This window comes from Rhinoraja longicauda, chromosome 6 (assembly GCF_053455715.1).
Source record: "Rhinoraja longicauda isolate Sanriku21f chromosome 6, sRhiLon1.1, whole genome shotgun sequence".
NCBI classification, from domain to species: domain Eukaryota; kingdom Metazoa; phylum Chordata; class Chondrichthyes; order Rajiformes; family Arhynchobatidae; genus Rhinoraja; species Rhinoraja longicauda.
The window spans coordinates 37,022,910-37,035,957 of NC_135958.1; the positions used below are offsets into that span (position 1 = coordinate 37,022,910).

Below are 13,048 nucleotides of genomic sequence, written 5' to 3' on the forward strand. Positions count from 1 at the left end.
CAATTATAGTGAAGATGCTACACTTTTGCGTAAGTGGTGGCTCAATAGTACTATCTCACCTTACGTCAAAGGGTGTGGATTTAAACCTCAGTCAAGATCTTGATAAATAATCTATTCTGGCTCTTCAATGCAATAATGTATGAATGTAATTTTGCTAACGCACTTTGTGGACCAAAATAATTAATGGCTTTAACTGAAGAAGAGCCAAAGGATAATCCCAGGGTCCTATATTAAGTCATTCAAACTATTTAATTATGAACAAAACCTATATCACCATAGTACTTTGCAGAGCAAAAAATAATTTCCAAACATTACAACAGTAATGCAAAAGTACTTGATTGGTTGCAAAATACTATGGGGTGTTTCTTAAGTCATAAAAGGCACTACATAGGTTCTTCATTCCTGGAAAGTTTAAGAGGTCCATTTTATAGGAAAGCAACCTTCCTATTACAAATCTATCAAAATGTGCAAGTTCTACTTTTTAAAATGAAATTCCATACACAGTGTTTAGAGTATAGACATGTATGAGCACCAGATATTAGTTACTCCATTGCTTACCATTGCTATGAACCTTCCAATAAAACGGAAATAGGTCAAGTGATCCGGATTGATTGATGAAGCAGGGTTTATCTGCAAACAGTAGTTGTTCTTTCCAGCGTATTCAAACAAGCAGTACATTGGATTGAGAACCTCATGGGATAGCAGGAAAAACCACTCCCTGCGGAACAATGATAAACTCCAAAAATGAATGTTGAACCTTCACCAAAAATGTGTTAAAATAGAACTTACACTTAAATATTTAAAAATTACAATGAAAAATTTGGATTCATAGATTTTTTATACCACCCCAATTATTCATTCTGCATGCAAGAAATAACAGCTCTCCTCTATTAATTTTTATTCATACAGTTGGAGGCAAAGCTTCATTTCACCTTGTCTGACTCTTTACTCAGAACTAATGACTTGTTGATAGGGCAGCAATTCTAATACATTTCTCCAGTAATTGCTGCAACTCAGCTGTAATTATGTAATTATAGTATACATTTTGAAAACAATGTTAATTTTTCCAATACAATTAAATTATTCACATAAACTATTTTCAGTAATAATTTAAAAATAACAGCTCATAACATCTTTCCCTGCTCCCATAAGTAAAACCAATTTCACAGCTGCCAGTGAATAGCAAGCTCCAAGAATTACCAAATCAGGCGCAAATATTTAAATACCCGGCAAAATTTATTTTCTGCATTAAGCACAGATCTGTCTTTAGCATATAAGAATACTCATATTCAACTCATGGAGTCAGAGAGAGAGATGCAGCATGGAATTGTTCCTTCAACCCACCAAGCCTGTACCATCAATCACCCATGTACACTAATTCTTCATTAACCACCTTCTCTTTATATTGTACCAACTCCCCAGTATGAAATTTTGGGGCATCCTTAAGTAAATAGGATTTAATAAATAAGTTACGATGAGTTTGTGCTGTGGCTCCACACTCAAAGGGATTGGGTGTTCTAAATAATCCTGTGTAGAACCAACAAACAGATTCTCATGGGAACAGTCTGGTCTGGTAGTCACTTTAGAACTCAGAATATTCTACTTGCATGCGATATAATTACCATTGCATATATTTTATTAAAATTAATGCATGTTTAAAGTAGACAATTAAATTCATTGCTATGCCTAAATATCTGTTTATTTGTGTCGGAATCTCTAACAATTGCCCAAAATGATCACATTCCCAATCTCAAAAAAACCATTGGATGGAATGTGCCCCTTTCTCCAAGGAGAAGAAAGAACAGAGATTAGACTGAAGATAGACACAAAATGCTGGAGTAACTCAGCGGGACAGGCATCACTGGAGCTAAGGAATGGGTAATGTTTTGGGTCGAGACTCTTCTTCAGACTGAGAATCAGGGGAGGGGTGATACAGAGATAAGGAAGTGCAAGGTGTGAGAACGAGACATCATAGGGGTGGAGATCAAGGAAAATGTAGAATAGATCATGGTTAGCTAGGAGAAGGTAACAACAAAGCAAACAGATAAAATGTAATCAGGGACAGTCCGACTGATCGGAGAACTGGGAAAGGGGAGGGATGGAGAGAGAGGGAGAGCAAGATTAGACTGCTCTGTAGGCGCTGTAAGAATGTCAATATTGTGGCACAAACTGAGATATAGAAGTAGTCACCTTACAGGCTGCAATAGGCAAATAATCTGATTAAGGCAAAATGCAAAGCTACAAGGGGAGAACATGATTACTTTCCATTTTCCAGAGGATTAGCAAAAGAATAGAAACCGGTTTGTTTGTAACAATAATAGTTTTTAATCTTTAATCTGATATATTATTATTAAATATTAAATTTTCCATCCTGATGATTTCCTGTAAAGATCAATACATTACATTTACTGTCAATAAAACATAGTGATAACTAATATGCGGAGTACAGTTACTTCAAAGGAACAATGAGATAACAGCAAAAAGACAAGTGACTTCCACGGATGAAGGAAGATTCTCAGCAGCCTGTCCGTGGTTCTACCCTGTGGTAGAACAGCATGACGTAACCTACCATAGGGTAAAACCACTGGTAGGTCACAGAGAAAAGAGGCTGCAAGAAGAGATGATGGAGGCTCAAAATAGTACAGGCACCTGATCCACCAAGAAAATTAGCAACTTTGAAAATCAAATTAAATAAAATAGCAATCCCAGAAATGTGCCAAACAGTCCACATTAGAAGCTGCACTGTTATATAAAACATACAATATTGAATTCACCACAACAATTCTCTTTTGATGGCTACTTCATTTTAGAAAGATTAAATTCATGAATCACAAAAGTCAAAAATATTTATTTTTAATTATCAACTGCAGCTTCTAATTAAGATTTTATTAGTTTCATGCAACAAACCACCAGATAGAATTTAGTGTGTACTGTTGTATTTTAAAACAAATGAAATGTTTTTATATATAGATGAAAATAGTGTTCAGAAATTAAAAATGAGGTCAAATCAATCAATATATATTGAAATTTGGAGGTCAAAACTAATAAAAATGTTTTACTGTATATATAATGATTAAAAATTTAAAAAGAGGTCAAATCAATCAATATATATTGAAATTTGGAAACTTTTTTCCATCAATTAGTATTTTGCATGTTTTTCAAAAAATCATTGAAAATTAGTGTTCTTTCATCAAATTTATGTATCTTATCAGGCACAAACATCTTCCAAATTTTCTTGCATCATATTTGGACCTGGGATGTTCATTCAGAGAGAAAAATAATTCCAAACAACTGTTTTTACTCTTTCAATGATGAATATATACTGTAGAGTTATGCATTGATAAGAAGATTTAATAGAAAACTGCCCAACACTGAATGCACAGAGGAAAACAAATAGAAAATAAATCCAGGTGAAGAAAAAGGATGCAACATTCATAATGGAATAACAAACAGTATTTAATTAGAATCAAGGAGCCAATATATTCGCAAAATAATCATATATAAATGATATGTTCTTAAAATAAGGACTGTGGCTTTATTTTCAGAAATCTTAAAATATTTATATGAATTAAACACAATATGTAAACATTACATATCTCCAAAAAAAATCTAATTTCATTTACAATAAAGTAGAAATTAAATTATTTGTCCATTGGCATGCAATTCAAAATCCAAAATAGTTCAGATGGTAAAGCATATGAACTCACTTGGCTGCCATCTTGGTTCAAGTTATACCTACTTTGGGTTACTCTTGCTGGTAAAGAGAGGAATTTACCGATGAACAATATAATGTTTGAAAGACATCTATTTTCAGTATCAAAGACACTTCCAGCAGTACTTAGAAGACTATGGGACACTTCTTTTAACCTAATCTTCTTTACGTAGGGATTTGTGACCTGCACTATTTTGGCCAGTCTTTTTAGATCTGAGGCACATCAATAGTTGCATACACAATGATTTTTTTTTCAAGAACTGTACTGCAATATGAAACACTAGTTTGCAACTGTAGCATTTTTAGTTGACCAGAATATTGCTTTAATTTGTTTTTATGTTCAATACCATTTGCCAATGGATGATCACAATGTTTAACTGGATATCATTTGTTTGCTAATGTACAAGCATTTAACCTTAGTTTCATGCACCAGAAGACATCTGAATTGACCGAATAGTGTGGATTTTATTGAGGATTATGTGCTAGCTCCACTGGACACTGACTAGTGAAATGTCCGCACTACCAAAGGCATTTCCAGAAATAAGAACTTGCTGAATTAAAGTTTCCTTCACTTAATCAGTGAGACCCTATGTGACACCAGAGCTTGATGCAAACTAATTGGATTGCATTGGTGGGTCAGGAGCCCTATAATGAAAAAAAATGTTTTTTTAAATTGATAACACAATCATCTGTCATTTTTACAATGCTTCTGAATGTCCACATTGTTGTTCTTTCTCATTTCTATATACAAAAATGGTCCAGCCTGTTGTGACTCAAAAGGGAAAGTGATGCCACAGAGCTCAGTGAGGCATAAAATGTTATCAAAATAACTGTCTGAGTTACTCACCGTGCTATACCTCCATAATCCAAACCCTCCTCTCCACGCATTATAATGTACAATCGACGGCGCAGGTCATATGGCTTCATATTCATTATCTGTATTGTGCATGATATAAAATATTTTAAAGAAAATTTGCTAAGAAAAAATTTCAGGACCCTTTTACAGTTACTTTAAATTTACAAACAAAGAATATGCAAAATGAGTGGCAGTTTCATTTCGATTTTTTGTTTAAGAAAAATAATTCAATTTTTCAATCAGGACCCAACGATACATTTACAATTTTGTATGTCCATACATTACAAAAAGACCATACACCTCACATTAAGAAAATGTCATGCTAATGCAGCTAATGAACACTCTTTCCAATTAAACAACATGCATTACAGAGAAAGATAGGCTAAATACAAAAAGGGAATGAAGGCCAAAGTTAGTGGTAGAATGTCTCCCATTTTATGGCCGTGTTTAGTATTGTTATACTGTTATCAAAACAGCTCAGTTAAGAAAATGTGTACAGATTGAGCCTCGAGAGATGTAGTCAAAGTCATAAACAGACAGTACAGGGAATCAACTGATTCACATAATAAAATTGAGGGAAAATAGCACTTCTGCTATAGAAAAGCAAAAGCAGCAGCTAATAAAATGTTCAATAAAGGAATCAAAAAATATCTGAAACACAAGAGACTGCAAATGTTGGAAACTGGAGTATTGTTGGAGTAAAATGCTGATAGCAAAAAAATGTGATAAGAGGCATGAAACAGGTTAAGAACAAAATTCAGCCTAATGAAAAGGATATAAGAACTGCTATAATGCATAAGCGTACAACTTAAAATGTGGATTATAAACGGAAAATTAATTAGTTTGGCAAGAGTTACTAAATTTTTCAGGCAGTTTTCACTAGTTGAATTAAGCCATGGCCTGAAGCGGAGATTTCCGATAAGACAACTTGAACCAGATGTGAGGAAAAGAAAACAGTACAAGAAATTTCTCTCAGATGAAACTGTTAGAGGAACAAGTTTGGGACATTTTACCTTAAAATGCAAATGCATTTCCTATCAGTGCTTGATTGACTCTTCGAGTACGTGTGCAATCTGCTCAGTTCGAAGGGTGAGCAAGACAATACTTTTAATATCAGTTACTCAACGTCTCCTGATGTAACCCAGCCATTTAAAGTGGTTGCTATCTGATCACAAGATTAGGAGGAGATGAGGTGAGATGAGGCTGGTTAAAACTCATTCCCTATTCTACTCAAAAGTGTACTTTTGTACCTTCAACTGCTCAACACAAAATACTAAGTGTTAATTTCAACGTGCTTGGAAAGAAAAAACATAGATTGAGTTCATATTTGATTTTGTGTGCCGCCTTTATTATTAACATGTGACACCGAAAATATTTTGTTACCTGTTGAAAGGAATCCTCAAATAACGTCTGTCTGGAGACACTGATTTTGACATGACTTGGTAATGCATTGGACTGAAACAACAAATAATAGTAATCAAAAATGAGAAAACATTAGTTAAATCAGAAAGAAATTCCATGCTGATAAAGCACAACATACTGTATTCAAAACAAGCAAATAATTAATGTAATCATACTATTAAAAATGTTTTAAAGTTTAAAAAAACTAAAGGAAATTTTAGGAAATACAGAAATAATTTTTGAAGTCTGCAGATGTCAGACATCTGAAATGAAAACTAAAATTGCAGATCAGGCAGTATCTCTAGAGATACTACCAGTATCTCTAGAGATACTCTAGAGGGTGAAACAAAGTTAACATTTCAGATCAATGATCACTCAGCAAAACTGATGAAGGGCCATTCACTCGAAACAAAATCATGTGCATATAAATAAATGTCTCAAAATGTGTGTCCTAAAACTTCCTATCTCTACATCATTCTTCTTCATCGAAATAACTGGACTTTCTGAATTTGCAACAGGTCTAACATAGTACAGATTCAGCCTGCAGATTTCCCAATACAGTTATGGAAAGTTGACGGTCTGCCAGTGGCTCCAAAAAGTATCCAACATCAAAGTGCAGGAAAATTGACAGCAGTATGGATTGCCCGAAAGCCTGGGATTTGTATATTTGCATGAGTGATCCTCAATTGTTTCAGGGTATCAACATAACCCTCCCGCACCAGATAATGCTGAAATCTTTAACAGCTGAATATTTCTATCTCTGGATTGAATTGACATGGTACAATGTAACTCTAAAAGTTTTCTTTAGGCGAAATGCACTTTTAAAAGTTCGGTGCTGGATTGCCAGCTTCAACACAGTGAAAACTCTTGTTCAGCCATTTTACAAATGTTTCATTCTCCTCAAAAAGAGATGGAAAACGTAACTATTGCATGGAAACTTTTTCTTTACATTTTGGATATGTTTAAAACGCCATGTAAACCTAATATGACTTATATTTTCAAGTTACACTAATATATTTATTTGTGGTTTCAGTCCCAAAGGTTATCTTTTAAGTTCATATGTCGCAGCCGGAAATGAGTTCTTAGCTAAGCTACCAGATGAAGCAAGCTCATCCTATTACTTAAAAACAAACATTTATTTACAGAATAAAATGGAATTGCATATTAAAACCTGAAATTCCCTTTGCATCCAAGTTAAATAATTTGATCTTATAGTTGTGTATAAAATCACGAGGGGAATAGATAGGTTGAATGCACATATTTTTGTCCCCCGGGGTAGGGAATTCAAAAACCAGAGGACAGAGGTTTAAGGTGAGCGGGGCAAGATTTAATACAAACCGAAGGGGCAACTCTTTCAGTCAGAGGGTTGTGGGTATATGGAACAAGCTGCCTGAGGAGATAGTTGAGGCAGGCACTATAACAGCATTTAAAGAAACTCAGACAGGTACATGGATAGGAAAGGTTTAGAGGTTTGCGGGACTAGCTCAGATGGGTGTCTTGGTTGGCGTGGATGAGTTGAGCTGTTTCTGTGCTGTATGACTCTATAAGCTGTTACTATAGCTCAACGCAAATAATGTATTAGAAGAGGTTGGTATCATCAGAGGCGAAGGGGCAACCTGATTAAAGTTCATAACATTATGAGGGGCGTGTGATCTATGTTCTATGTTCTTACTTCGTAATTCACTGTAAGAAAAAAGTGGTGCGAACTGACTTGGGTGCAAAGACCTCAAAGGTTGTTTAACCTTTATACACATTTACACCAATAGATTAAGAGAAAGAGAAATAAAATTTAGGATTATTTTAAAAGTAAAATCCCATTCTCAATCACCAAATTCTAGAACTGATAACCCTGTATATTTTCTCATAGTAACATTACATTGACATTTTTTACCCTTGCCAACATTTTTGTTTGTAGACTCACTGTTCTTTATCACAATCCTATCATTCTTTTACTAAACAGTTGATCAAGCATCCTATTTTGATACTATAATAGCTTATTCTAATCTTATACTTGGGATAAGATTGTTTCTCAATCCACCATCCAATGAAAATCTTCGTTTGAGCTCAATGATCTGGTACGGGTAAGACCAAGGAGCTGATCATCAACTTCCGTAGGTCACACAACGGGGAATACTTATCAATGGGGTCAGTGTGGAGAGAGTGTCCAGCTTCAAGTTTCTGGGCACTCACATTTCGGAGGACCTATCATGGTCCACTAACACTGCTGCGCTGGTCAAGAAGGCACAGCAATGACTGTTCTACCTAAGAACACTGAAAAAGTCTGGTCTACCCCAACAGCTGCTGACGACCTTCTACCGCTGCACCATAGAGAGCATCCTAACACATGGCATCCCTGTGTGGTATCTCAGCTGCACGGAGGCAGAGAGGAAAGCTCTTCAGCAGGTAGTCCATTGAGCTTAGAGGACTATCGGAACACAGCTAGCAGCCTTGGAGGGCATCTACAACACACGATGCCTCAGAAAAGCCACCAGCATCCACAAAGATTATTCACACCCCTGCAACGGTCTGTTCAAACTTCTACCATTGGGCAGACGATACAAGTCCTTCTATGCCCGCACCTCCAGACTCAGGAACAGCTTCATCCCCAGGGCCATAGCTGCTATGAACCGGTCCTGCTGAGCCGGATGGTCACATCGCACAGCGAACCGGCACAGATCTACTTGCACTTTATTCTGTTTTAAAACTGTTCTAATTTGTTTCATTGGGTTGTTTAAATTAATACTGACTAGCTAATTGATTTATTGCATCATATGGGAGGCGCATTCCCAATCTCGTTATACCCCTGTACAATGACAATAAAGATATATTGTATTGTATTGTATTATATGTCACATTTTAACCTCCATTTAACCAAAATTAAAATTTGGTTTTCATCTCTCATTATAAAATTATACTCACATGGCAGAGGAAACGGAATTGGTGATATTTCCATCGAAAGCTTCGATCATATGCTGCCGGAGACCCACTTCTTGCACTGTAAAGTCATTAAAATGTTTATGTTTGTGTTGAGATCAACTTAATCTAGCCATCTGCCACCTCTTGCATGTGGTCTCAGTGGACTATTTCTGCACACTTTGCTAATCAGGGATTGTGCATACGGTGTGGCAATACTTTACTGAACTATATGTAAAAAAAGTATTTCACTGTGCGTTTGCACATGTGACAATAAAGGCACCATTGACCATAACAAAACTGGATGACCAGCTGACTTGTAAACTACAATGCATTCAATATCCAGAGATTTAATTAACAGAATAGTACCTAATTTCTATATTTCCAATGATGAGAAACACATGATCCGTTTAGGTAAATACATTTTTTATGAAGTATTGGAAGTATGAAATGGTTAAAATAAGTGATGAATTCATTCAGAATGAAAACAAATTGGGTGTTTATTTAGTCTTTTTGCCTTGATGATCAGTTTTTGAGCAACACAGGAAATTGAATAATGGAATGCACCAGTTTGCAACTTTATTAATGAGTTTACAGTTATAAATACAAATCATTCCTGCTTCTGTTTTCCATCTTGTCAAATACTAATTGGTACCATAGCATTAGAGGATTCATTCAGTCGATATTGTATCCCTGTTACTCAACGGCTGAGAGCCTCAATTACAGATACTTTATTACTGAACAACTTGAATGACCTTAAGTAGACTCACTGGATACTTGTCTACAACCTCTAAAATGCATTATCCCATCATGATTAAAAATATATATTTTTGGAGGCCAGTCGCCAAGACTGTAATGCTGTCACTAGTAAATGTGTAGGTATTTGTTTGACAATGCACACGAGGGAAGTTAATGCAGAATTAAGGTCTATCCATTACAGAAGAAGCAGAAAATGTGCAATAGCTATTGCAATTTTATTCCAGATATGTGATAACAATAAAGGGTCACTTTCAGACATTTTTAAAAGCAAAAATATTACAATGGTATGCAATTTATGGGTAGTATTTTAGGATTTTTCTCTCAAAATTAAAATAATTGCTAGAATTGCACAATGCAAATTTAGGCATCAGAATCATTAGTTAGTAAAATATAAAATGGTGGATTTTGTGAGCTTAGCATGTTTTAATGTTTATTCTCTGACATAACTTTGATACATAAGATGAAATTTACAAAAAGCTACATTTTTTATTTTATTTCAATAAAAGATGGGCCATATAGCTATTCCAAAATCATACTGCTCAGTGTACAAGGCAGCATCTGTGGAACCAAAAGGATAATCAGCATAAAAGATAGACACAAAATGCTGGAGTAACTCAGCGGGACAGGCAGCATCTCTGCAGAGAAGGAATGGGTGACGTTTTGGGTCGAGAGCCTTCTTCAGGCTAATCAGCATAATCAGGATAATCAGCATATTGGATCAAAACTATGTATCAGCAATTCCTCCAACAGTTTGTTTTTTTGTTCCAGATCACAGCTTCTGCAATCTCTTATATAAACCATATATGTTAATGTTTTCAAGTATGGTGATCTTTTTAATTCAGCAAGGAAAATTCATAAAATCTGAAGAGCAGCCGGGGGCTAGAACATGAGTAAATAATCTGATGATCAAGATACATTTTTCATTAAAGGAGCTATTCTCTAAAATTGAATATTCTTCACACAATATTAATACTAAGGTGACAATAGATACTCATCACAATATTATTAGCTTTTTGCTACTTTGAACACAATTATGTTGATACAACCAAACTTCAATCACATCCCACGTACTGATTTTAATATTATTTGATGATTATCATCAGTTGGTCAATTGAAATAAACAAAGACAAATGGTAATAATAAAACATTAGAATTGGTACTCAGCAAATATGTGGAAAATAACTTGCCACAACTTTGGCAAAATGTAAAAATAATGGAAAAACTCCTAAAGAGAAAACATATTTACCTAGAGGTGGAATCAAATCCAGTGCGGGGATCTTTAAAGGTGGTGGCACGAGAGTTATGGTCCACAAAATATCGAACACCTTCATTTGTGTATTTCATCTCCCAGCCAGGAGGCAGTGGGGATTCTTGAATCATCCTATGAAAACCCAATTTTAGCTCGTTATAGGAATACCTCATATGATAGATAGATAGATGGACAAAATAGTCACAGTGAATATCAATTAGCTTCATATTTTACGAATATGCACTCACTGCAGTACTACAAGCTGGTTTTTTTCATGAATGGCTCAATAACGCCATTTTTTTCTCAGCAAGAACTATTGTCCACTATACCAAGTTTAAAAAGTAATTGAGTTTTCAGAAGATGCAGATTCAGAAATGCTGTAAGTACTCCTCATTTTAACTTACAGCACTTTGTATCAAAATGTGAGGAAAATAATTTGAAATGTTAATATTCTGGAAACAAGCTACTCATAAAAGGTATGAAAAGGAAAAAAATATTATTGGGTAATTGGGATAATGTTAGGGTAATGAGAAGAGAAGAAACATCCAAAATGTGCAGGGGTCTGCATGTTTTCGCCTCAAGGAGGAGGGGAATATTACTAGTTCCAGTTCTGGGTTATGAAATGGGCCAAGTGGACCAAATGTCAGTGCAGAACACCAGGGAAAAACTGAACATTATATTTTAAGGTTCAGATTTTTAATGGAAAAGAGGCTGACTTCAAGAAGAGAATGGCTGAGAAGATTAAAATCAAAGATCGGAAACTAAAACTGTTGCACTACTGTGTTTTAAAGAGGAAATCCAAAAGCAAAATATTAATGTTGCTGGGTCTGAAAAAACCCCAAAATGTGCTGAAAATATTCACCAGGTCAGAAGAGAGAAACAGGCAAAACATTTCAGGATAATGATCTTTCATCACCAAAGTTAGAAATAGCATCTTTGAAGTTGCAGTGTAAGCGGAAAGGGGCACGAGAACAAAAGGGAATATCTGTGGTAGAATTGAGTATGAGAGATTAAATGGCAAAACTGGCAGGATCAATGGTTAGAAAGGGTATAATATAGGTAAAACATGTCCAGGGTGCAAACATGAGGAAGTAAATAAGATCTAAACTTACCAGAAGGATAAAAGAAATTAAAAACATAATTGTGGCGCGTCGAAAAAGGTGTAATAAACGTAATAAAATCAAACCTCCCGAAATACCCGGCTCCTCGCCTTTATTTCGGGCCTTTTTCGACGAGCCACATAATCTTGGAAATGTACAAGGCTGGAATGGCTGAATTTGGAAAATTGCCTCATTCATAATTGATTTTTTAATGTTTCAAGTGTACTCGTACACTCATTTTATTCTCCTGATAATTAATGAAATGTACAAAATTCTTTAGGGGCTTAATAGGGTAACTGCGGAGCTAGTGGCTCCAGTCTCATGAACCACGACAATCTCAAAATAAGGTAACAGGCATTCTGGTCCAAGGTGAAAAATAATGAATTTATTCTGAAAGACTGTCACCTTATTTTGAAGGCAAAATTCTTCACCCAATCCACTCAAATTGCCAGTTAATTAATATGTCTGATTGCACGCAACAAAAGCTTTTCAATCTACCTCTGTACACATAACAATAAACTAAACTGAGTCTAATATATAATTTTTTTACGGTTCTGATAGTTATTTAGCAAAACAGTAACATTTTCTAATCTATAAATGCTGCCTGAGCTGCTGGGTATTCCCAGCATGTAAAAATATATTTCAGGTACAGGGTTGTATATTCTCATAATGAATACTTTGCATCAGTGTTTCCTAAGGAAACATTCTGCCAAAATCACAGCAGGAAGGCGATAGTCTTAAGGCCATGGTAAAAATTGATTTGGAGGTACCTAACAGGCTGGTACCTCAGGTAAATAAGTTTCTAGGTCGGCATTTTTTAGGTTTCTGAGGGAAGAGGAGAAGAATTTGCAAAATGGCTTTCCATCAATTTCTTATATCCCTTCTCGGAAAGGAAGTGCCAGAAAATGGAAACAGGCACAAATGACACTCTTGTTCAAAACTTAGTGCTGGGGTATGCCAGAAAACTACAGACTAGTCAGTTTAAATATGGCGTGGAAAATCTTTTACAAACAATAATCATGGAAAATTAGACATGGAAAAGTTGAAGGGATCAAGAC

The 13,048-nt window shown here is 35.3% G+C and overlaps 1 protein-coding gene across 3 annotated transcripts in view; it reads right to left on the reverse strand.

Moving 5' to 3' along the window:
* The window catches only part of wwp2 (WW domain containing E3 ubiquitin protein ligase 2), a 168,393-nt gene that overhangs the window by 24,217 nt on the left and 131,128 nt on the right, over nt 1–13,048 (reverse strand). For 2 of the 3 annotated variants that reach the window (XM_078400790.1, XM_078400789.1), the window contains exons 13-17: nt 10,888–11,022; nt 8,889–8,964; nt 5,952–6,023; nt 4,560–4,648; nt 559–718 (exon numbers count right to left, since the gene is read on the reverse strand). In XM_078400790.1, coding sequence (XP_078256916.1) covers nt 559–718; nt 4,560–4,648; nt 5,952–6,023; nt 8,889–8,964; nt 10,888–11,022 — 532 coding nt within the window. The remainder of the gene's footprint in view (nt 1–558; nt 719–4,559; nt 4,649–5,951; nt 6,024–8,888; nt 8,965–10,887; nt 11,023–13,048) is intronic. The other variant, XM_078400792.1, reaches the window with a different exon arrangement.